At 35.2% G+C, this 22,959-nt stretch overlaps 2 protein-coding genes across 5 annotated transcripts in view; one reads left to right on the forward strand and one right to left on the reverse strand.

Annotated features, from left to right (window-relative positions):
• The window catches only part of LOC108054391 (uncharacterized), a 132,625-nt gene that overhangs the window by 48,143 nt on the left and 61,523 nt on the right, over nt 1-22,959 (forward strand). The window contains exon 1 of one of the 2 annotated variants that reach the window (XM_070212189.1): nt 3,324-3,862. The exons of the other annotated variant lie outside the window; for it this stretch is intronic. Within the exon in view, the coding sequence (XP_070068290.1) occupies nt 3,701-3,862 (162 nt within the window). The 5' untranslated portion in view covers nt 3,324-3,700. Of the gene's footprint in view, nt 1-3,323; nt 3,863-22,959 lie in introns of those variants that run through there. 2 annotated transcript variants of the gene reach the window in all.
• ap (apterous) overlaps nt 1-22,959 on the reverse strand; it is a 61,981-nt gene that overhangs the window by 33,298 nt on the left and 5,724 nt on the right. For 2 of the 3 annotated variants that reach the window (XM_044392713.2, XM_044392715.2), the window contains 3 exons: nt 6,876-7,087; nt 6,604-6,820; nt 5,447-5,586 (listed from right to left, as the gene is read on the reverse strand). In XM_044392713.2, coding sequence (XP_044248648.1) covers nt 5,447-5,586; nt 6,604-6,820; nt 6,876-7,087 — 569 coding nt within the window. The remainder of the gene's footprint in view (nt 1-5,446; nt 5,587-6,603; nt 6,821-6,875; nt 7,088-22,959) is intronic. The other variant, XM_044392714.2, reaches the window with a different exon arrangement.

A 22,959-nucleotide genomic window follows, 5' to 3' on the forward strand; every position in this document is an offset into this window, starting at 1 on the left:
TGGTTTGGATTCCAGGCATTCTTTTTCGGGAACTGGGCTATTTAAATGAATATTCATCATGATTTTCTCACATTCTTCAATGGTTTTTTGTTTTTGACAATCTAAAAATTGAGATAATTTATTTGTCGGTGGAAACAAAAAGAGAGCGACCATGTGGAAATTCTTTAAATTATCTTCAACAACAGTCTTCAAAAGGTTTTGAAGCGAAAGTTTAAATTTTTTGACTATTTCCACATCATTTTCTTTGACTATGGACATCTTTTTCAAATTGTTAATGTGGGGAAAAGTAAGATGCAAAGTAGGATAACTGTTGCCCTCTAGTATTTTTGAACAGTTTTCATATGGAGCTAAAAGGCTAACCAATGCACTTAAGTTGGCTAAGTTAATGTTCTGCATCCTACTTATTTGATTTTTCTCCATTAATATATTTGTTATTTCCATCCAATTAATCTCAACTGATTGGAAAAGATTATATATCGTATTCCATCGAGTAGGACAGTAGCTTTTCAGAGTACTTTTTAGGCTGCTGTTTTGTCCTGATTTCTTGAAATATTTAACAATTTTGCTGCAGCGATCTACCATTTCCTTCATTTCAGGAACCTGGTTGACCACTTTTTCAACAACATTGTGTACTAAGTGGTTAACACAATTTAATGTATTTAATCCACTGAATGCAGCTTTCATGTTAGATCCTCTGTCTGTAACAATTATTGGGGCATCCACCGATAAATCGCATCCAAAATCGACCAGAATACTTTCTATTTTGTTTCTTATTTTATCACCTAAGATACAGTTTTTGTTAATATTAAAACCAAAGCAATTATACAAATTTTATAATTCTTACCGGTACAAGAAACTCCCTTCATCGATTTTATTGCCAGCAAGCGGTTTTTAAGGGTTCCTTCCTTTATGTAATGCATCGTCAGGGATATGTACGATTCTTTAAAAAAATCGTCTGTCCAAATATCAGAGGTTATGCTATATCCAAATGCCTTACAATGTACTATTTCTTTTTTAATTTCATTAAAATGAAATTCATAAAGTGCTCCGATGTTTCGTGAGACACTAGTTGGATGTGGCAATAATGAGTCTATATTAACATTTTGACCGACATTTGCACCAACAGAAATAAAAAATTGTGCTAAGTTCTTTAATCCGGAGTCTGCTATAATACTGAAAGGTCGGCCATTTTGGACGGTCCATTCAGTGACTAGCTTGGTGCACTTTTTTTTTGTTTCGGTGTCCACATCAACATCGGGATGGATGCGGTTGCGGGAGCTCGTCATGATGTAGCACCTGTGTTTAACTAAATTTGACGTGCTTTTTTCGAACTTGTACACGCTTTTGCAAATGTTGCACGCAACGAAATCATTTAGCTCGGCACCGCTTTTGTCGACTATCCGGGAAAAAGTCTCCCAAACCTTGCTTCGTCCTCGTTTGGCCGAAAGTTTGAATTGTCCATTCAATAGTTTGCATTTGATATTGGCCGCATGTTGCTTAAAACTGGTCGCTTCATTTAAGTTCTCCAACGATGCATTCTGATTTAACACAGTTATACTTTAATACCACATATTTTTATATACATACATACAAACACAGTTTAGGCGACTCTATACTAATATAAGGACAAACACAATCATCTAAACAAACGCAGATATTTAGTTATTTAACGGATTTAACAATACATTAACCTCAATTGGCAATGTAATATTTATTTTAATCATCACTTACCAATTCTTGCGAATTTATTGCGCTTGAGTCGTTTTCCTTAGAAGCTGCCATGTCAAAGCTTTGCAAACTACTAAATTTTCAAGGAACTTAGGTGCAACCCAGTTGTTTGACAGAACACACGATATGCACCCATAATTTTGTTTTGTGTACAATGTTGTAAAACGATACATTGCATAGAACTCACTTATAGAGAGTACAACTTTTACTGTCACTCACTCTAAATGAGAACACCAAAATGTTGTACACTATTTTTTGAGTTATGGAAAATACTGTTCAGATAGAAATGAGTTCAGTATACTTGAGTGCAGTACACTGCTGTACAGTACTGTTGACTGAGAAATGAATGCATTCATGCAGACCTCTAGTATATAAGTCGGAACCGACCGGATCTGAGAACTATATCTTATAGCTGCCATAGGAAGGATCGGAAAAAAAATCGTTAACAAATTTTAGCTTCGGTGTTTTTTGAAATATTACCTTCTACTCTTGGGGATGTTATTTTTTAAATATTTCTGAATTTCGAATAAAATATTAAAAAAATCGGACGACTATATCATATAGCTGCCATAGGAACGATCGGAAAATTAATGGAAAAGTAATAGAAAATAAATTCTAGCTTCTTTGGTTTTTATTGTATTTTCTTCTACTCTAGGATATGACTCTTTTTAAATATTTCCGAATTTCAATTTTAATTTGATCAAAATCGGACGACTATATCATATAACTGCCATAGGAACGATCGAAAAATTAATTGGAGATTAATTGGAAACGAATTCTAGCTCCGTTGATTTTTATTATATTCTCTCCTACTCTAGGATTTACAAATGACCTAAAATTGGCCTAAAACTGGGGCTAAGTCCTTGAATGGCCTAAAATTTAGGATTGTATGACCTAAAATGTTAGGCCATTAATGGCCTAAAATGGGGTAATTTTTGGCCTAGATTTTAGGTAATTGGCTGCCTTAAAATATGAGAAAACCCTTATCCAAAATTTTAGGCTTTCTTTGGCCTAAAAATTTGTACTGAAAAATGTTTCATATTATAAAGTAAATACAGAGAAATTTATAGCTAACTCGAGGTCAATGTCGGCTTAGTCTTCAAGAAGTCGTCATTATTCCAACACACAAAAACGAGCGAAGAGGCTTCACTGTTCAGCAGTGAAATCTCTGTTTTATTCAACGATCGAAGTGGGTTACCATGCAAGCCGCGCTATAACTGGTTGGGAATTATAGCGTCGCTAGAACGGTATCAGAGTTCCGTGCAAATTTATTTAGGTAAAATGCATTAATTTTAAGGCCCACGATGACCTAAAATATTAGGCTATACGGGACCTAAAAAGTAGGGCAAATATACCAAAAATTTAAATTTTTAGGCAGTACATGACCTAAAAAGGAACTTTTAGTCCATTTAAAATGTTTTAGGCTATGCATGACCTAAAATGTTGTCTATCATTTTTCTGGGTGTAGGGAAGGACAGAAAAATTAATGTAAAAACAATACAAAATTTAAAATTTTTTGCGATTTGTAAGTTAATAGGAATGATCTGCAAGGGTATATAAGCTTCGGCTGGACGAAGGTAGCTTCCTTTCTTGTTTTACGTAACGATTACCAAAAATAAATCTAAGGCTGCGTACAAAATATATTCCACATGACCAACATTTTAGGTAATGCATGGCTTTCAGGTAATTAGGCCCCCTTTTAGTCCATTTTGTTTTCAGGGTGGGGGATTTATGCTTCTTAAGTCGATGGTTTCTGTCATGAATGGAAAACTAATTCGGTACCGCAGAACAGGTTCTAGCCCTGTCCTACTGGACCTCTCGCCGCCGTATTAGTAGCCCTGAAAAAACTCAACAAAAATTGAGGTCTCACAATTGTAGAAGACTGCAGTAATGAATTGAATTTCCGTGTAGTTATAATCCGTTGCTGTTACATTTCGTACTGATCATTCTGGGAGCTTGCGTGACTGCTGCGATGCGCGAAATCGCAGTACTGCAGCTTCTGCCATCGGCGGCTGTGTGTGGAGGAGTGAGGGAGCTGTGGGCTAGAAAACCCACCCAGACTGTCAACGCTAGCGAAGCCACATGTCCCAGTCCTCTAGAAGTTGGTGGTCGGACGGTGAGGAGACTTGAGCAGGTGAGTAGGGCGTTTTTATACCCTTGCAGAGGGTATTATGATTTCAGTCAGAACTTTGCAACGCGGTGAAGGAGACGTTTCCGACCCCATAAAGTATATATATTCTTGATCAGCATCACTAGACGAGTCGATCTAGCCATGCCCGTCTGTCCGTCTGGCCGTCTGTCCGTCCGTCTGTCTGTCCGTTTCTACGCAAACTAGTCTCTCAGTTTTAAAGCTATCGGCTTAAAACTTTCCCAAAAGTCTTCTTTCTATTGCAGATAGTATATAAGTCGGAACCGACCGGATCGGACAACTATATCTTATAGCTCCCATAGGAAGGAAACGTTAATAAAATTCTAGCTTCGGTGTTTTTTGAAATAAGAACTCAAATCGATGAGTTTTGTTATTGTTAAGAAAGTAGGCTTTGAAAAATTAAAATTACAATCTGAAACTAAAAATTTTTTCAAAGCCTACCTTCTTAACAATAAGAAAATCCATCGATTTGTATGGCAGCTATATGAAGGGACGGTGGTAAAATTATGATATTAATATATGTGCATAATATCAGTGAGTAATCGAATTCTGCAAACTTTTACCTTAAACATATAAGAATTGTTTTTATTGGAAATATAAATAGGGTTTTTCTAAATTCGCATAAAAAATATATATCTTGGAAATGATGAAAAGAAACAAAAATGTTTCTTCGGATAAATTAAGTTGGTTATGAGATGGACAATCTTGGATAGTTAAGTTTCTTTTAAAAGATGAAGAAGACATTCAAAACCGCGATAAAAAATTTCAAATAATTAAAATTCATACTTATTGGACAACAAAAAACTTAAGAAAATTATTTTCTAACTCCCCCAGTACACATTTAAAAACGTGTAAAGTTGCACGTTGTTCTTCTAAGCCTTTCTCGAGATATACTAATTTGAAGTTTGAGAACATTTTTTAAGTTCTTATCTTCAAAAATTCATAGCGCCCACAAATGGGCACCTACAAATGGCAAAAAAATCACAGGTGATAGCCAAGGCAAACTCTTCAAAGTACCCGAGTTTGAAGAAAATCTAAAATTTCATATGCGCAGTAGGGAAATTCTTACCCAGCTATAATAGGGCAGGATAGAAAAAATAATATTAAAATAATACGAAATTTAAAATTTTTGCGATTTGTAAGTTAATAGGAACGATCTGCAAGGGTATATAAGCTTCGGCTGGCCGAAGCTAACTTTCTTTCTTGTTAAGAATGCGCTGAATAGCAAACAGCAGAAAACACACACGAACGGACGGTCGCTGATGTCTTCGTTGCGGTCTGCTTCCCCTGGCGAATTCGCGATCGCGTTTGCCGCCTTCGTCTTCGCACAGTGGCTCGAAAACAATGAACAGATTTTAAAGGCATCCGCGTGCATAAACACTCGCGTGTTTGGAAATAATTTTCTAGTCAATGTCTTGGCATGCAGTCGCAGCTTTATCTGATTCATCAGTTCTTCCCTCTTCGCACTCGCTTCCCAGAAGCTCCTAGCCGGAGATTCAAACACTGCTCCGTATAGTATAGGAATTTTCTTCAATGGTAAGGCTCTGGCCCAATGGCTTAGCGACTTACCTATAATAATCGTTTTTGCAATAAATGTTGCCGTCACGTGAGTAGCATGAGGATTCCCGTTCCAGCGGTTGCCGACAGGCGTAGCACTGTAAGCAGCTGGCGTGCCATCGTTTTTCCACAGCGGAGAGGTAGAAACGATCCTAGAAATAGGGTTCGTAAAAACACTTTTTTATTTTCAGAAAATCTTTTTTTTTATTATTTTATTATTCTTATTTTTATTAGTTGTGAAATCGCGTTTTGAAATAAATAGGAACATTTAATGTTTTCATTTCAGACATCTTCGAGATTCTGTATTGTACTGTACTGATAACTATGTCAAAAAATTGCTAGGATTCTATATAATTGCATTAAATCTTCCATCATTATTTAAGTCACATAAAGCTTAGAAGCTTTGTTCACCGTTATTCACAACCAATTTGATGCGGTGAACAGACTTAAAACAAGAAAGGAAGCTAGCTTCGGCCAGCCGAAGCTTATATACCCTTGCAGATTATTCCTATTAATTTACAAGTCGCAAACATGTTAAATTTCCTATTATTTCTTATCAGTTTTCCGATCGTTCCTATGGCAGCTATATGATATAGTAGTTCGATTTTGATAAAATTAAAACCGAAATTCGGAAATATTAAAAAAGAGCCATATCCCAGAGTAGAACAACAACAGAACAACAAACTTTTAAAAACACAGGCCGGCAACACTACTACTATTTTGACCTGAGCTGTATACTTTTATTTTTTTTTAACTATGCTTTTTAAAATTTGTTTCTCCCTTCAAAAAAATCATCTAATTATTCTAAGTATGGGAATTAATAGATAAAGAGTGTATCTTTTAAAAAACTTTAACATCAAAACAAATCATGAATTCGTTTGCCTTTAAGACCTCTGGAAAAAAAGTTGGCCAATTTCAGCATTTTTCGAACTTTGAGGTCCTTGTGCTAAGAATTCTTGCGTCGGGTAACTTATTGGAAAACACAGTTTAACTTGGGAATTTGTAACGAATCCAAAAATATAGCATCCATGGAGGTAAATTTCAAAATCATTCATTTGGTTGCACAGTGTAATTTAAAATAACCTTTTTTAGCATAAGCAAATGAAAAATAACATAAAGTGTACATTTATTATTATTTAATCAATCGAATCGCTTAAATTAATCATTACCTGAATTTGCCGCCCACACCCGGAACAGTCATCAAGGCTGCGCCCAATTTTGCTATCGTTGGTAGACTCGGGACTGCTGGGCGGCCCGAAGGGCTCCGTTTTAAATGATATTCCCGACGTCGTCTCGTCGCTCACCTCCGTGCAATCTGTACGACTGCGGCTGATCGAAAATTTTGCCGTGGAGTCCTCGAAGGTGGCGCGCTCCGCTGTTTCATAGCTGGAGAATTGAATATAATTTGAAGTGATAGACTTGGACAAAAAAACTTTCTTACCTTCTAAATGATTCGGTGCCGTAAGCATTGCCCAATGGCTTTGTACTATGATCACAAATATCAGGACACGCGGATGAGGAGCATGCTCGGAATAATGGGTGATTGTTACTTGCACCTGCAGCACTGCCACATTGACTGCTCCCTTGATGTGCTACAGGTGGTGTTGGACTTTTTTCCCTTGCGCCGGGCCCAAGAAATCTTGCGCTCTGCTGCTACAATTATCGGAAAAGCAAAAAGTCGGATATGTAGATACTCTTTAAGTATTACCCTTCTACTAGGGTGTAAAAACAGATAAGCTGTGCTTCACTCTGCACTAAAAAAAATTAGCAATTCCTTAGGGATGGTTTTATAAATGATGCTTTTTATTTTCAATGGCGGCAAAATCAAAGGGGAAGATAAAGTTCGTTTTAATTAAAAGGAAAAGGAATTTTTAATTTTTCCAAGAAAGCGCTGCGCGACATTTAAAACTCGTCAACATATGAGAGACACCCGATTGCCTAGTTGCCTTTCCGACCAAATCCATTCCCAGCTCATCCCGCACCAACCATTCGCAAGCCATCTCCAAGCTTTACTAATTAAAGAATACAACATAGCCTAACTTGTGTCTTTATTTTAAGTAAATTAAGAGGGTAGACATCACGTCGCCCTTTATTAAGCAGAAGATCATCTGTGGGACTCACGTTCAACGCTCTTCCCCACTCCACCTGCAATCGCCTTGCCTGGGCTGGGCCTGTCGCCGCGAATCATCGATGATCCAGTTTATTTATTTTTGATTAATTAGTGAAAAATAGATTGCAAATGCGTGCCTGTTTATCCCCAACTACCCCCTTTTGTGTTAAAAGGATGAGAGGTTTTCTTTGTACAACACGAAACTTCTGGTTTTTCTGTAGACCTTTTCTGTGACATTTACAAATACGTATTTACCTTAAGTGGATCTTAAATCTGTATTTGTACATTTGTACTAGAGACGTCATGCCCATTTTGGCTCAAAGTTTCGCCATCCTGATTAGTAAGTAAAAAAATATATAGATGAATACATCGGAAAATATAACCCGCTCCGATAAGGTGGTAATGTACGTGTTTTAAACTGCTTGTTTTCTTTATGTATATTTCAAAACTATACGACACCAAGACATTTTTTTAATTTTGTAGAATTGTAGTTGTTTATAGAAAGCAAAATATTTAAATGCAGATCGAAAGAACAATGTATCATGTGTAAGAAAAAAAATACCATCCTCTTTTTAAAGTCTTACCGCTAATTTTTCGAAATATAGTCTATTTTTTGGCTATTTGCAATTGTTTTTTAATTATACGACAAAATTGATTTTTTCCGGTTACAGTGATCAAACTTAACCGAAATTTTTTTCTGCCTAAATATAAACTAAACGATTCGATTTTATGAGTAATCAAGCTATGGGCTGGATATTTGATCCTTCCAATCTTCGACCCATACATAAATAATGAATATTTCTCATTATCATTTCATTCTCATTTTTATACCCTTGCAGAGGGTATTATAATTTCAGTCAGATGTTTGCAACGCAGTGAAGGAGACGTTTCCGACCACATAAAGTATATATATTCTTGATCAGCATCACTAGACGAGCCGATCTAGCCATGTCCGTCTGTCCGTCTGTCCTTTTCTATGCGAACTAGTCTCTCAGTTTTAAAGTTATCGCGATGAAACTTTCCCGAAAGTCTTCTTTCTATTGCAGGTAGTACATATGTCGGAGCGAGCCGGATCGGACCACTATATCTTAAGGCTCCCATAGGAATATTCAAACAAATATAAGAAAATTCATTGTAACTTTGTAGGAAGTAGGCGTTTTGATTTTTGATAACGTAAAAACAAAATTAAAATAGGCACGCTGAATATGGAATCCCTGGAACTGCACCGAGTGAGCATTAAACTATAGGTATTTACTTTATCTGCAAAGGTATATAAGCTTCGGCTGGCCGAAGCTAGCTTCCTTTCTTGTTTGAAGTCATATTCCGCAATTCGTCTTAACTTTCGTCTGGTCCATATTCTTAAAACATTTGAATCAAATAAGAATCCTGTTCAGTTCATTCATTACGTCCACGAAACAGACCTCCAAAATCATTTTTTTAAGGGGGAGATTTATATAGAAAAAATAAAAAATGAAATTTTTTTTATTCCTTAAATTGGTAGAATAACTCACTAAAAATGTGTGAAAGAAATTCTGCCTATTTTGGAACTTATACCAGGATGACGGCACCCTCCTTCCTTGTGCAGTAGATATATTCCGTTACTTTAAATGCCTTTTTCTCGAAACCACGTTTTCCCCAGCTGCGGATCGTGTAAAGTAATGCCTCGATCATCATGCTGCTTTTACAGAAATGTTTGTAATAAAATTAGCCACTGTCTAAAATTTGTAGAAATTTGTACGTTTAAGTATTTTTTGATAGCCAAAAACAATAAAAAAAGGTTTGAAAGTGTGCCACAACCATAGTTTTTGAGATATTCTACGTAAGTTAGGTTCAGACAGTTTCTACATTATTTCTTAACAAAATAAACTTAGTTTCATAAAAATCGTATCTACACAGCGACCTGTGGACGATCCGCAGCTGGCCTACTTTTTTTTAATATAGCTTGACAAAAAATTTCCCAGGGCCGCCATTTCGAAAGATAGAAGCAAAATAAAAATTGGGTAAAATTATATAAGAACAATTTAATCAACATGCCAAGTTACGAAATCCCAGCACAATTCCTTATTTGTTAAAAAAATCACGAAAAACTTGAAAAAATTACAGTTTTATATGTATCTCCCCCCTTAAGAACTGCCCGTTTGGAAAAACACCGTATTTATCTCAATTCGATTTTGGTCGATACTTCTTCGTCTTCAAAACCTTAATAAACTTTTTACATTTCATGCTGGAACATTAGAAACGCGATGCTCAGTCTGCGCCACTTTGAAGTTTTTATACCCGTTACTCGTACACACCAAAAAAAAACTTAACTTAAATGTTATAATTGTCAAACAGTCCCCAACCACAAAAACTGTCAATTCTACCAAGAAAATAGTTACTCTTAAGTAATACGTAAACGTAAGGGCTACTATAAAAAATAGTAATGACTCAGAATCTGACTTGGGCTTGGTTCATGAAGGGCTAGACTCAGTTGGGAATTAGAAATAAGGCGTCGCAGAAGATTTGTGAAATTACTGTTGCATACTTTTATGGTAAGGGGCTGTCCATATATTACGTAATCACAATTTCGGCGATTTTTGACCCCCCCCCATGTAATCAATTCTTCATACAAAAAAAAAAAAATTGCACTAGAGTAATCATTTGGTGGACCCCCCCCCCTAGATGATTACGTAATATATGGACAGGCCCTAAGAAGTTACGTTAAGGTAACTATTGTTTATAGTTAAACAACAATTTAAAATAGTGTTAAGGTACAAAATCAAAATACACACAACTTTTTAATAGTTCCCAAAGCAAAAACAAATACACGGACGACTATTTTTATTGTTAAAGTAGGGGAGAGTGGGGTAATTTCGTCACTGGGCCATTTTCGTCACCTGCAATATCTTGGTATTCATAAGTCTTATAAGATAGCGGTTTTTTTATATAATACACAGTGCTATAATGTGCATTTCAGCGTTAGTAATTTTTAACATCGCGCCTAATTTCGGAAGAAAAATAATTATTTCTAAAAAAGTACTGTGTGGGGAAAATTCGCCACCCTATGCTATGCTTCGCACCTATTTTAAATACATATTTTTTTATTTGACGAGCTGGCTAACGAAAAGACTACCGGCAGCAGCAACAAACATAGGACGTCAACAAAAATGGTACGTTTGATCAGTGTAGCATATTTACAGGCGTAAAATTCCCTACATTTTTCAGGTGACGAAATTGCCCCAGTGGTGTGGCGATTTTACCCCCCTATGTGCCCGGATTGCCCCAGTATATTGGTTTTACTTTTTAATTTTTTATAAATCACCAAGGTAATTAAAAAAAAAGGGGAATGTCATATCTTAAAGCTTGGTGCCAACCGTATTCAACAATAAAAATAAAAATATGATAACGTGTCTCAAGATGAAAAAATGCTGACGAAATTGCCCCACTCTCCCTTACTATTTTTTATAGTTTCTGATCTATCTTCATTGGTTAATTTTACTTAGCTAATTTTTTTGTGTGTAGAGTAAAAGGTTATATTGTATGCAAGGAGAAGGAAGCGTTTCCGACCCTATATGGTATATATATTCTTGATCAGGGTCACTAGCCGAGTCGATATAGCCATGTCCATCTGTCTGTCCGTATGAACGCTGAGATCTCGGAAACTATAAAAGCTAGAAAGTTGGAATTACCCACACATATTTTTGGGCTTCCTACGCAGCGCAAGTATATATTAGCTAAGCGCCACGCCCCCTCTAACGCCCACAAACAATTTTAAAATGTGTCTGGCTCCCACATTTTTAGAGATTTTTGAGAAGTATAATTGCTATTTTGTTGTGTTTCTTTATACCTTTCGAAACGTAGAAGAAATTTTTCAAATCAGACCATTCGTTTAAAAGTTATGCCCGATCAAAATTTTATATCTCCATCTCTATCGCACTCCCTTTAGCTAAGCAACCGTCGGGGCACCCGACTATAGCGTTCTCTCTTGTTTTGAAATTTTTTCATATAAATTTGAGTGCTTTCTTTATGGGATTTCATTCACTGTGGGTCGCGTTTCTAATGTTCCAGCATGAAATGTAAAAAGTTTATTAAGGTTTTGAAGAAAAAATTTTTCATTTTCAGACGAAGTATCGACAAAAATTGAATATTTTTGGAATGCATAAGGTAAAGAACTGAATAGGATCCTTATTTGATTCGATAGTGTTAAGAATATTGACCAGACAAAAGTTAAGACGAATTGTGGGATATGACTCCAAAAAACTACTTTTTTTAAGGTATAGAGAGAAATATTCAATATTTATGTATGGGTCGAGGATTGGAAGGACCTTTGGGCAGGATACTCTCAAAATGGAATCTTTTAGTTTACGAAAAAAATCTCGGTTAAGTTTGATCATCGGAACCGGAGAAAATCGATGGTGTCGTATAATTATGAAACAATCGCACATAGCCGAAAAGTAGACTATATTTCGAAAAATTAGCGGTAAGTCCTTAAATAGAGGATCAAAGACGCGTGGTATTTTTTTCGTACACATCATACATTGTTCTTTCCATCTGCATTTAAATGTTTCGCTTTCTATAAACAAAAACAACTCTACAAATTTGCAAAAAAAAAAGTGTGTTGGTGTCGTATAATTTTGAAACACACCTTAATTTTGGTCAGATGTATGCAACGTAGTGAAGGACCACATAAAGTATATATATTCTTGATCAGCATCAATAGCCGAGTCCATCTAGCCATGTCCGTCTGTCCGTTTCTATGCGAACTAGTCTCTCAGTTTTAAAGCTATCGCTGTGAAACTTTCCCAAAAGTCTTCTTTCTATTGCAGGTAGTACATATGTCGGAACGAGCCAGTTTGGACCACTATATCGTATGGCTCCCATAGGAATAGTAAGACTTTATTTTAAATGTCATGTAGGCGTGGTGATTTTGAACTTGAATTTGAAATCATAACAACCAAAACGTATTCAGTTCAGTTGAGTTCAAAGTGTTTATGAGTTCAGTTCAGTGCTCAGAGCTAAGTTCAAAGATAATAATAATAATAACAAAAAAAGTTTTCGGTTCAGCTCAACAATAAAAATTTGTACAAATTATTAAAAATGCCGCGTATATCTTTGACTTTTTATTTTATCTGCAAAGGTATTTAACTTTGGCTTGCCGAAGTTAGCTTCCTTTCTTGTTTTCCTTCATATATTTTGTTGTTTTAAAGTACATTTATAAATTGTATATCAACTATTTTTCTGGACATAGGGTGGTTAGAGTATCCGACTCTTAATCTCTGGGTCGTGAGTTCAAATCTCGCTTTTGCAGATGATGTTTTTTTTGTTTTTGTTTAATGTTGATTTTAAGTCTATAGATTTTCCTCTACGAAAATCATTCTTCTGTGGCCTAGTGGATAGAGTGCTCGGCTCCGATGGTTGCGGCCCCGGTTGGAAAAAAACCTGATTTGTAAGTTTAAGTATCTGTGAAATGTAAGTGTCTATAACTTCCATATAAATTAATATAACATAGTAAATAAATAAATAAAAAATAGTTAAAAAAATAAATTTAAAAAACCAACAATTTTTTTTCGGGTTAAATACTACTTATTTTGTTGGTGATCTACTATTTTTTTTGGCCATTTTCCATTTTTTACGGGTTGGGGCAGTTTTTACTATGAAATAGTTTATTTTACATAGTTTTTTTTTTGTGTGCATAGGAACGTTTGGAAAATAAATGGGAAAATACTAGGAAATAAATTATAGCTTCCTTGGTTTTTATTGTGTTCTCTTCCACTCTAGGACATGACTGTTTCTTTATATTTCCGAACTTCGAACCAAATTTAACAAATATCGGACAACTATATTATACAGCTGCCGTAGGAAGGATAGAAAAAATTATGTCGGAATAATACAAATTTTAACATTTTTGCGATTTGTAATTTAATAAAAATGATCTGCAAGGGTATATAAGCTTCGACTAGCCGAAGCTAGCTTCCTTTCGATGTTTATACCCGTTACTCGTAGAGTAAAAGGGTATATTGTATTCGTGCAAAAGTATGTAACAGCTAGAAGGAAGCGTTTCCGACCCCATAAAGTATATATATTCTTGATCAGGATCACTAGCCGAGTCGATCTAGCCATGTCCGTCTGTCCGTCTGTCTGTCCGTCTGTCCGTCTGTCTGTCTGTCTGTCTGTCTGTCTGTCCGTATGAACGCTGAGATCTCGGAAACTATAAAAGCTAGAAGATTGGCACTTTGCATGCAGATTCTAGGAGCTCCTACGCAGCGCAAGTTTGTTTCAAAAAGGTGCCACGCCCCCTCTAACGCCCACAAGACCCCTCTAACGCCGACAGTTTTGAAGCTATTATGAAAATAGTAACTGATATGTATTTGCTTCGTCAATACCTATCGATTGGCCAAGTAAAAAATAGCCACGCCCACTCTAACGCCCACAAACCCAATAAACGCTTTAACCTGCAGCGCCTACATTTCCGCCTTTCATGACCAGTAGTACCAATATCTGGCGGTAGATGGCGCAATACAATATACACTAACGCCATCTAGAAAATGGCATTGGAAAAAATCTGACTTTTTCTGTGGTCACTCTAATTCACATTATGTTAATGCAAATTTTAAATTATTTGAAATGGGGCGCGCATTTTGTCTCTTTTTGCTCGTATAAGTTTTTCACAAGTGCATTCACCTGCGCTAGAGAGAGACGGAAGATGTGCTAGGCTGAATTGAAAGTTCTAGAAAGCCTCTTCTAGAAAGAGATCCCTGGGTAAAAATCGAGCGGCGAAAAACATATAAGAAGGCATATTTCTATTAAGTTGTTTAGCTGAGAAACGGGTATCTAATAGTCGAGGCACTCGACTATAGCGTTCTCTCTTGTTTTATTTATCATTCTTATTTTCGCTGATAAAACGCGAAAAATAAGAGGTCATATGCTAAAATCCGAAATTGCGTTCAAAAATAATACACAAAACAAGAAAGGAAGCTACCTTCGGCCAGCCGAAGCTTATAAACCCTTGTAGATAAAAGAATGCTCACTCGGTGCAGTTCCAGGAATGCCAGATTCAGCGTTTCTATTTATTTAAATTTTGTTTTTAAGTAGTCAAGAATCAAAACGCCTACTTCCTACAAAGTTACAATGAATTTTCTTATATTTGTTTGAATATTCCTATGGGAGCCTTAAGATATAGTGGTCCGATCCGGCTCGCTCCGACATATGTACTACATGCAATAGAAAGAAGACTTTCGGGAAAGTTTCATCACGATATCTTTAAAACTGAGAGACTAGTTCGCATAGAAACGGACAGACGGACATGGCTAGATATACTCGGCTATCGGTGCTGATCAAGAATATATATACTTTATGTGGTCGGAACCGTCTCCTTCACTGCGTTGCAAACATCTGAGTGAAATTATAATACCCTCTACAAGGGTATAACAAGATAGGCGGCTTTTTAAAATTAACATTTTGGTCAACATTTTTGAATTAAAGGTCTTGGGGTCATCATTAGTATGTTAAGAAGCTTAAGATAGAAAACTTTTGGAAAACCCTGCTAGTTTGGCGGGATATAAAAAAAGGTCCGATTTCTACGGATTCTAGTTTTTAAACGACTAATGCTAAATTCGAAATTCCGTTCAAAAATTATACGCAAAACAAGATAGGGGGCTTTTTAAAATGAACGGTTAACAATTTTGTCAGTTTTCATGAGTCCCTTTTTGAATTAAAGGTCTTGGAGTCTTTATTAGTATGTTAAGAAGCTTAAGATAGAAAACTTTTGGAAAACCCCGCTAGTTTGTCTGGATATAAAAAAAATCGACTAGTCTAGTGATGCTGATCAAGAATATATATACTTTGTAGGGTCGGAAACGTCTCCTTCACTGCGTTGCAAACTTCTGACTGAAATCATAATAGGGGAGTGTAGGGTAAGGTGACGAACAATTCGTTTTTTTAATGTAACTTTTCTATCAATCAATATTTTTCAAAAGTGTAAACGCAGAAAGTTGCTTACATCTACTGAGCATATCCCTGTAAAATTCGGATTCGAAATTCCAATGGAGCCAAGTGCCACAGCGTTTGGCGTGAACCCTTCTTTTTTTGCACTTTCAAAAGTTGTAGGGTAATATGACGAACGATTTGTTCTTTAATGTAACTTCTCCAAAAATCAATATTTTTTAAAAATGTAAAAGCAGAAAGTTACTTACATTTACTGAGCATATTTCTGAAAAATTTGTATTCGAAATTTCAACGTAGCCAAATCACAGAGCGTTTGGTGTAAATCATCCTTTTCACAAACAAAAAAAAAATTTTTTTATATATAACTTACGGAAAAGTTATTTTCGATACGGAAAAGAAAGAAGTAATAAGATAATACCGAAACTTACAAAAAAAAATAGTCAAAGTGCAATTTTTTAAATTAAAAAAAATTTTTTTTGTTTAATTAAATTAAACTGACCTCACTATTAAAAACAACAATAAAACTGCAGCAGTAAATGTTATCCGGTATTATTATATTTTTTTTACAAATAATTAACGATAACAATTAAAATTCTTGAATAAAAAAAGTTCGTCACAATACCCTACAAAAAGTTCGTCACGATACCCTACAAGGTAGACTTGGAGCAAAAACGGTGTCACTCTCAAACGGCGCAAAAGAAAAAAACGCGAGGTACCAAAAACTGTTGATAAAGATCTCATGTATACGTGCATATATTTGCCTGATTTTATTTTCCACTCATCTTTGCTCTGGTACTGCTGAAACACAAGTAAATTGAATAGGTTTGCTAGTTTGCGCATCACATTTTTAGCGAAAATTACCTCACGAACAAATTACGGGACTTCTTATTAATATTACTGTAAATACATTGTCGATACGATAAGGGGAGACGACTACATTTATTTGAAATTTTTGTCGTGACGTCATATATGAGATTCGACGAGTTCGTCACATTACCCTACTCGTCAAATTACCCTACACTCCCCTACCCTCTGCAAGGGTACCAAAACTGCAGGAAAACGGAAGCACAAGACATCGAAGGAACAACACTGTGGACTTGCGCGGAGTTAGGAAGAATTCCCTATGAAGATGTCCCAGCCCATAAGGTTTAATATTTCCCGACAATATGTGAAGACCAAGCTGCAGTGTTGGGACATACCTAGATACTTTTACCTAGGTACAATTTAGTGGTACCTTTTACCTTACCTAGGTATAAAAATAATTGGGTACCTTTTACCTTACCTAGCTACAAATTTTTATATACCTTTGGAACTATTAAGGTACTTACATAGGTATTAAACATTGCTCTGATTTAAACTAGCCACATCTGACTGCGAGACTGAAATAAGCTAAATCCACCACATCTACACGTCATTATATCATTTCGTTTCGAAATTGTAATAGTCGGAACGCAGCATTAAAAGTCATTGCAAATTAGCCGTTCTCATGTTTGTTTTGTAAAGTTACCTTTGCATTGCAATTTTCTCAAATGCACAAAACAATTTGACTTTGCGCGACAGACATGGCCGAAAAAGAAAATTTAAACGAGAAAGTGATTTTAACATGTTAACTTTTTGGTTTCGCTCGAATGAAAGAGTCAAGTAGAAATTTATTTCATGAATATTAACAGTTGGACGTAGCCTAGCCAGTAGAGCTTCTGTCTTCGAACAAAAAGGACCGAGTTCGATCCCCGACTCACCATTTTTTTTTTGTGACTCACAATAAAATAGAGATTCTATTTTACAATTTTGAAGATTAACTATCACTTTTGCGTTCGCCAATAAAAATTTTCGTCGAAGAAATGCTGGCTTAGGATACAACGATATTGACTCTTATTTTTCAGAGACCGTAATATTTATAAGTTGTACTCTAAAAGTCCTTGATTATTCGTTATTATTGTTATTTTTAAGTTGTAATTGTCTCCCAGGGACTTGAATTTTATCAACAACTTCATCCCTTGTTAAAAAGCTCGGGAAAGTGATTAAGATACTTTTTAAAATACTGTCAAAGTATAAAATAAGGTATACGGCATCTAGATGAATCTGAAATATGCGTAATAAACTTTAAAGCCGTTGCGCACCGCCTAAAACAAATTATTTTTTACTTTTTCTTTCTTTAATGGATTAAGGATACAAAAAGGCTATATATGAAGGGGTGAGAGCATGGCCTTAGAAATTTCATACAAAATAAGTCCACCCTAATGTACATATACACATTACTTACATATGTATGTACATATTTGAGAATGAAAACTAATCGCGGTTTTATTTTATATAATTTTGTGCACGAATGTATGTTCCCATCACTACATCAAATTATTTATGAAACCAAAGTGTATTTGCCGCGCAAAAATGCCGAATGTACGTAAACAAACGGCATATACATATGCACAATATACATATAGTCAATGTTTCTACATACGGAATTTTTGCGCGCCAAATATGTACATGAGGGTTTCATAAATATATTAATGAAGTGATACGTGCATACAATTATTCATGCCGCGTGTTTTAAAAATATATACACAAAATTATTTAAGCTTATATTTATAAATAATTGGATTTAATTTCAACAACTTTAGAGGGTTCATCCAAGCAGTTACACGGACTACGAGGCCATGAAAGCTAAGACAAATATGGAACTTTGTAAGGAAAATTAAAAATCGTTTTTTCGGTTCCTTGAGCTCAGCTTTTATAAAAAATAAAAAAACAATATATTTACCTTTTACCTTTACCTAGGTACTGGGAAATTGAAGTACCTTTACCTTACCTAGGTATTTAATTTGCCCAATACCTTTTACCTTACCTAGGTACAAAAACACAGTACCTTTCCCAACACTGCCAAGCTGTCGACCTAATCAACAGCGATTTACTTCGGGAATATCTCAAAGCAATGACAATGGCAAAAGCAATGCGAAAAAATAGCAATTTTGCCACCCGATTTTCTTGTGTTTAGCCCCCAGGCGATCCACCAACAATGGAAAGATTGTCTTCTTCATTCTCCTTGAACATTCTAGCCCCAAAAATGTCTTGTTGCGCTTATATTAAACATACATTTACAACATTTCTAATTTTTTGAATGATTTCTACTATTACACCAGTTTACAAAAAACAAGACTATTAGATACCCGTTACTCAGCTAAAGGGAGTGCGAAGGAGATGGAGATAAAAACTTTGACTCGCCGTAACTATTTAACGAATGGTCCGATTTAAAAAATTTCTTCTACATTTCGATAGGTATTAATAAACACAATAAAACTGCATTTTTACTTTTACGAAATATTGAAATTTTTAAAATCATATATAAGCGATTGTGGGCGTTAGAGGGGGCGTGGCACCCTTTTAAAACAAACTTGCCCTGCGTAGGAACTCCGAGATCTCAGCGTTCATACGGACAGACAGACGGACAGACGTACAGACGGAGAGACGGACATGGCTCTATCGACTCGGCTAGTGACCCTGATCAAGAATATATACACTTTATGGGGTCGGAAACGCTTCCTTCTATCTGTTACATACTTTTGCACGAATACAATATACCCTTTTACTCTACGAGTAACGGGTATACAAATTGATGAAATACGCACTTCGTGAAACTTTTATTTTCCGGTAAGGAACATCTTTTTGATTAGGAAAAGGGCACTTACAATTTTTTGTATAATACCAATTTTTTTTAAAGTGTAAAAAACTTTTTTAATTTCTAACTCGAGCTGTGATTAACCGATTTTGGTCATCGAGGACTCATTTTACTTTCTTATACACAGCATAGAGATCCATTCATTAGTTTAGAAGCTAAAATTTGTCAAAGTTGAAAAACTTGGGAAAATCGCAAAAATGCTGACATAAATGGCTTCGTTAAAAATACACGCCTAAAAACAGAAATTAGTTTTATAATAGCCAAGTCCATCTAGCCGTGTCTTCTGTCCGTTTCCATGCGAACTAGTCTCTCAGCTTTAAAGCTATCGCGATGAAGCTTTCCCATAGAAATAATCAAAACAATCTATACACGACTATAAAAGGCTCCCTTTTAAAAACGGTCAGTAGCAAGTTTCACCCAGAACGGATTGACATACAAATTTTTAAAAATCACATTAGTTCTTATAATAGTTAGGAGCCGCGTGCGAGGTACAAGTTAGAACAATAAACGACCCCAAAATGCCCCAAAATTCGATTTCTTTTTTTTAATTCTTTCTTTTTCCATTTCTCTGTTATAAATATTGTTAAGATGGTTTAAAAATGTGATGTTCATAATCTTATGGCATGTCCGCAAATAACTGCATTTAAATTTTTTTTGAATTGCAGCCTCCTTTACCAAGTCCCCAATATTTCCAAATTTTATGTGTCATTCTGACGTCACGGCTGGCGGACTTTGCATAAAGTCGTACATGTTTGTATGTCCTGCCGTCGCACTTTAAGTGTGACAAGCCAAGGGGAAAAATGAAAATACCACAGTCAAAACACATTTAAAATGCGCGGTTAAAAAATCGATTATATCGCAAATCTTTTCTTTTGCGCATTTCTTTTAGATAAACGTTAAATTTTAAAATATCGGTAAACAGAAATCGCATTAAGCTGAATTTTACAGTCGAAATGTTTATAAAAACCCGATCTGCAAACTATTTGTTAGTTTTCAAACGTTGAGTTATTGACAATTTGTTGAACATTAATTCGCTTCGGTGCACGCACACATGGACGAAATATATATAAGCCACAAAATTAGTTTTTTACAAACACAATCCTTAGATATGTGCGTGTGTGTGCATTGCAGCTGACTAAAGAAGTGAGATTCGCTTAGATTCAAATTCATGATAATACTGATATCCTTTTGCTGAAGGAATATTTAATTTACATTTCCGCAACAGATTTAAAACATTTTCTTTCAGATTTTTGTGTTTTTAAATTCAAATCGCATTGAAAGTAATAAAAACAAGAAAGGAAGCTACCTTCGGCCAGCCGAAGCTTATATACCCTTGTAGATAAAGTAATGCTTACTCGGTGCAGTTCCAGGAATTCCAATTTTGTTTTTAAGTAGTCAAGAATCAAAACGCCTACTTCCTACAAAGTTACAATGAATTTTCTTATATTTGTTTGAATTTTCCTATGGGAGCCTTAAGATATAGTGGTCCGATCCGGCTCGCTCCGACATATGTACTACATGCAATAGAAAGAAGACTTTCGGGAAAGTTTCATCACGATATCTTTAAAACTGAGAGACTAGTTCGCATAGAAACGGACAGACGGACATGGCTAGATAGACTCGGCTATTGGTGCTGATCAAGAATATATATACTTTATGTGGTCGGAAACGTCTCCTTCACTGCGTTGAAAACATCTGACTGAAATTATAATACCCTATACAAGAGTATAAAAATATTAAAATCAATATATTCTCTTGCTCTTCCTTACACGTGCCTCATATTGTTTTAACAAATAGAAATGTTTAAACAATTTTATTCACGGCATCCCTTTTTACCTGCATTCCTTATTATTAATATTATTCTAATCAAGGTGAAAAATTAATGAAAACAAAAATACAGTAATATCGAATTGCTTTATTTATGCCTTTTCTTAAATTAGTCAAATAAATAAAGCAAAACATTGCTTCGAATAACAATTGGTTTCCCTTATCAGAGCTGTCTACTGTGGATACCTTCCCGTTAGCTCATCCCCAAGATTATTTGGTTCTTATTTACCTTTTCGTTACTTATACAAAATATTCTCTCTAATTTCATAAATTACACTATGCAATTTTGAATTCGTTACGAATTTCCAAGTTAAACTGCTTTTTCCAAAAAGTTCCCCGACACAAGGATTTATAGCACAAGGACCTCAAAGTTCGAAAAAGGCTGAAATTGGCCAACTTTCCGGAGGTCTAAGAGCAAACGGATTAATGGTTTGTTTTGATGTTAAAGTTTTTTAAAAGATACACTATTTATCTTTAAAACCCAATACTTAGAATAATTTAAGGATTTTTTTAAAGAGAGAAACAAATTCTAGAAAACATAGTCAAAAAACATAAAAGTATACAGCTGCGGGCTAAATAGTAGTAGGGTTGCCGCCCTGTGTTTTCAAAAGTTTGTTGTTGTTACTTTTATTATCCAATTAGTCTAATAGTACAATTATAATCAATACAATATTACCAGAAGATACATTAGAACAACAAACTTTTGAAACACAGGGCGGCAACCCTACTAGTATTTGATCGCATCGAGTATACATGTACGTTTTTCTATCCATGTTCAGTGAAGTTATATCATTTCTTAGTTCTAGAGGTTGCCAAGAATTATTTGAAATTTGACAACATTTAGGAGTATATAATAAGATAAAAAACAAGAAAGGAAGCTAGCTTCGGCCAGCCGAAGCTTATATACCCTTGCAGATTTTTCCTATTAATTTACAAATCGCAAAAATGTTAAATTTCCTATTATTTTACATTAATTTTTCGATCGTTTCTATGGCAACTATATGATATAGTAGTTCGATCTTTTTAAAATTAAAATCGAAATTCGGAAATATTTAAAAATAGTCATATCCCAGAGTAGAAGAGAATGTAATAAAAATCAACAAAGATATAATTTGTTTTCCTTTTAATTTCCATTTAATTTTTCGACCGTTCCTATGGCAGCTATATGATATAGTGATCCGATTTTTAAATTATTTAATTCGAAATTCAGAAATATATAAAAAATAATATTCCCAAGAGTAGAGGGTAATACTTGAAAAAACACTGAAGCTAGAATTTTTAACGTTTTTTTTTCCCGATCGTTCCTATGGGAGCTATAAGATATAGTTGTCCGATCCGGTCGGTTCCGACATATATACTACCTGCAATAGAAAGAAGACTTTTGGGAAAGTTTCATCCCGATAGCTCATAAACTGAGAGACTAGTTTGCGTAGAAACAGACAGACGGACAGACGGACAGAAGGACAGACGGACAGACGGACAGACGGACATGGCTAGATCGACTCGTCTTGTGATGCTGATCAAGAATATATATACTTTATGGGGTCGGAAACGTCTCCTTCACTGCGTTGCAAACTTCTGACTGAAATCATAATACCCTCTGCAAGGGTATAACAAGAAAAGAAGCTAGCTTCGGCCAGCCGAAGCTTATATACCCTTGCAGATCATTCCTATTAATTTACAAATCGCAAACATTTTAAATTTCCTATTATTTTTTCTGACCTTCTTATGGCAGCTATATAATAATGTTGTCCGATTTTTGTTAAATTTAATTCGAAATTCGGAAGTATTAAAAAAATATATATATTTAAAAGTAGGAGAGAATACAATAAAAACCAAAGAGACTATAATTTTTATACCCTTGCAGAGGGTATTATGATTTCAGTCAGAAGTTTGCAACGCAGTGAAGGAGACATTTCCGAACCCATAAAGTATATATATTTTTGATCAGCATCACAAGACGAGTCGATCTAGCCATGTCCGTCTGTC

The sequence above is a fragment of the Drosophila takahashii genome, chromosome 2R (assembly GCF_030179915.1).
Source record: "Drosophila takahashii strain IR98-3 E-12201 chromosome 2R, DtakHiC1v2, whole genome shotgun sequence".
NCBI lineage: Eukaryota > Metazoa > Arthropoda > Insecta > Diptera > Drosophilidae > Drosophila > Drosophila takahashii.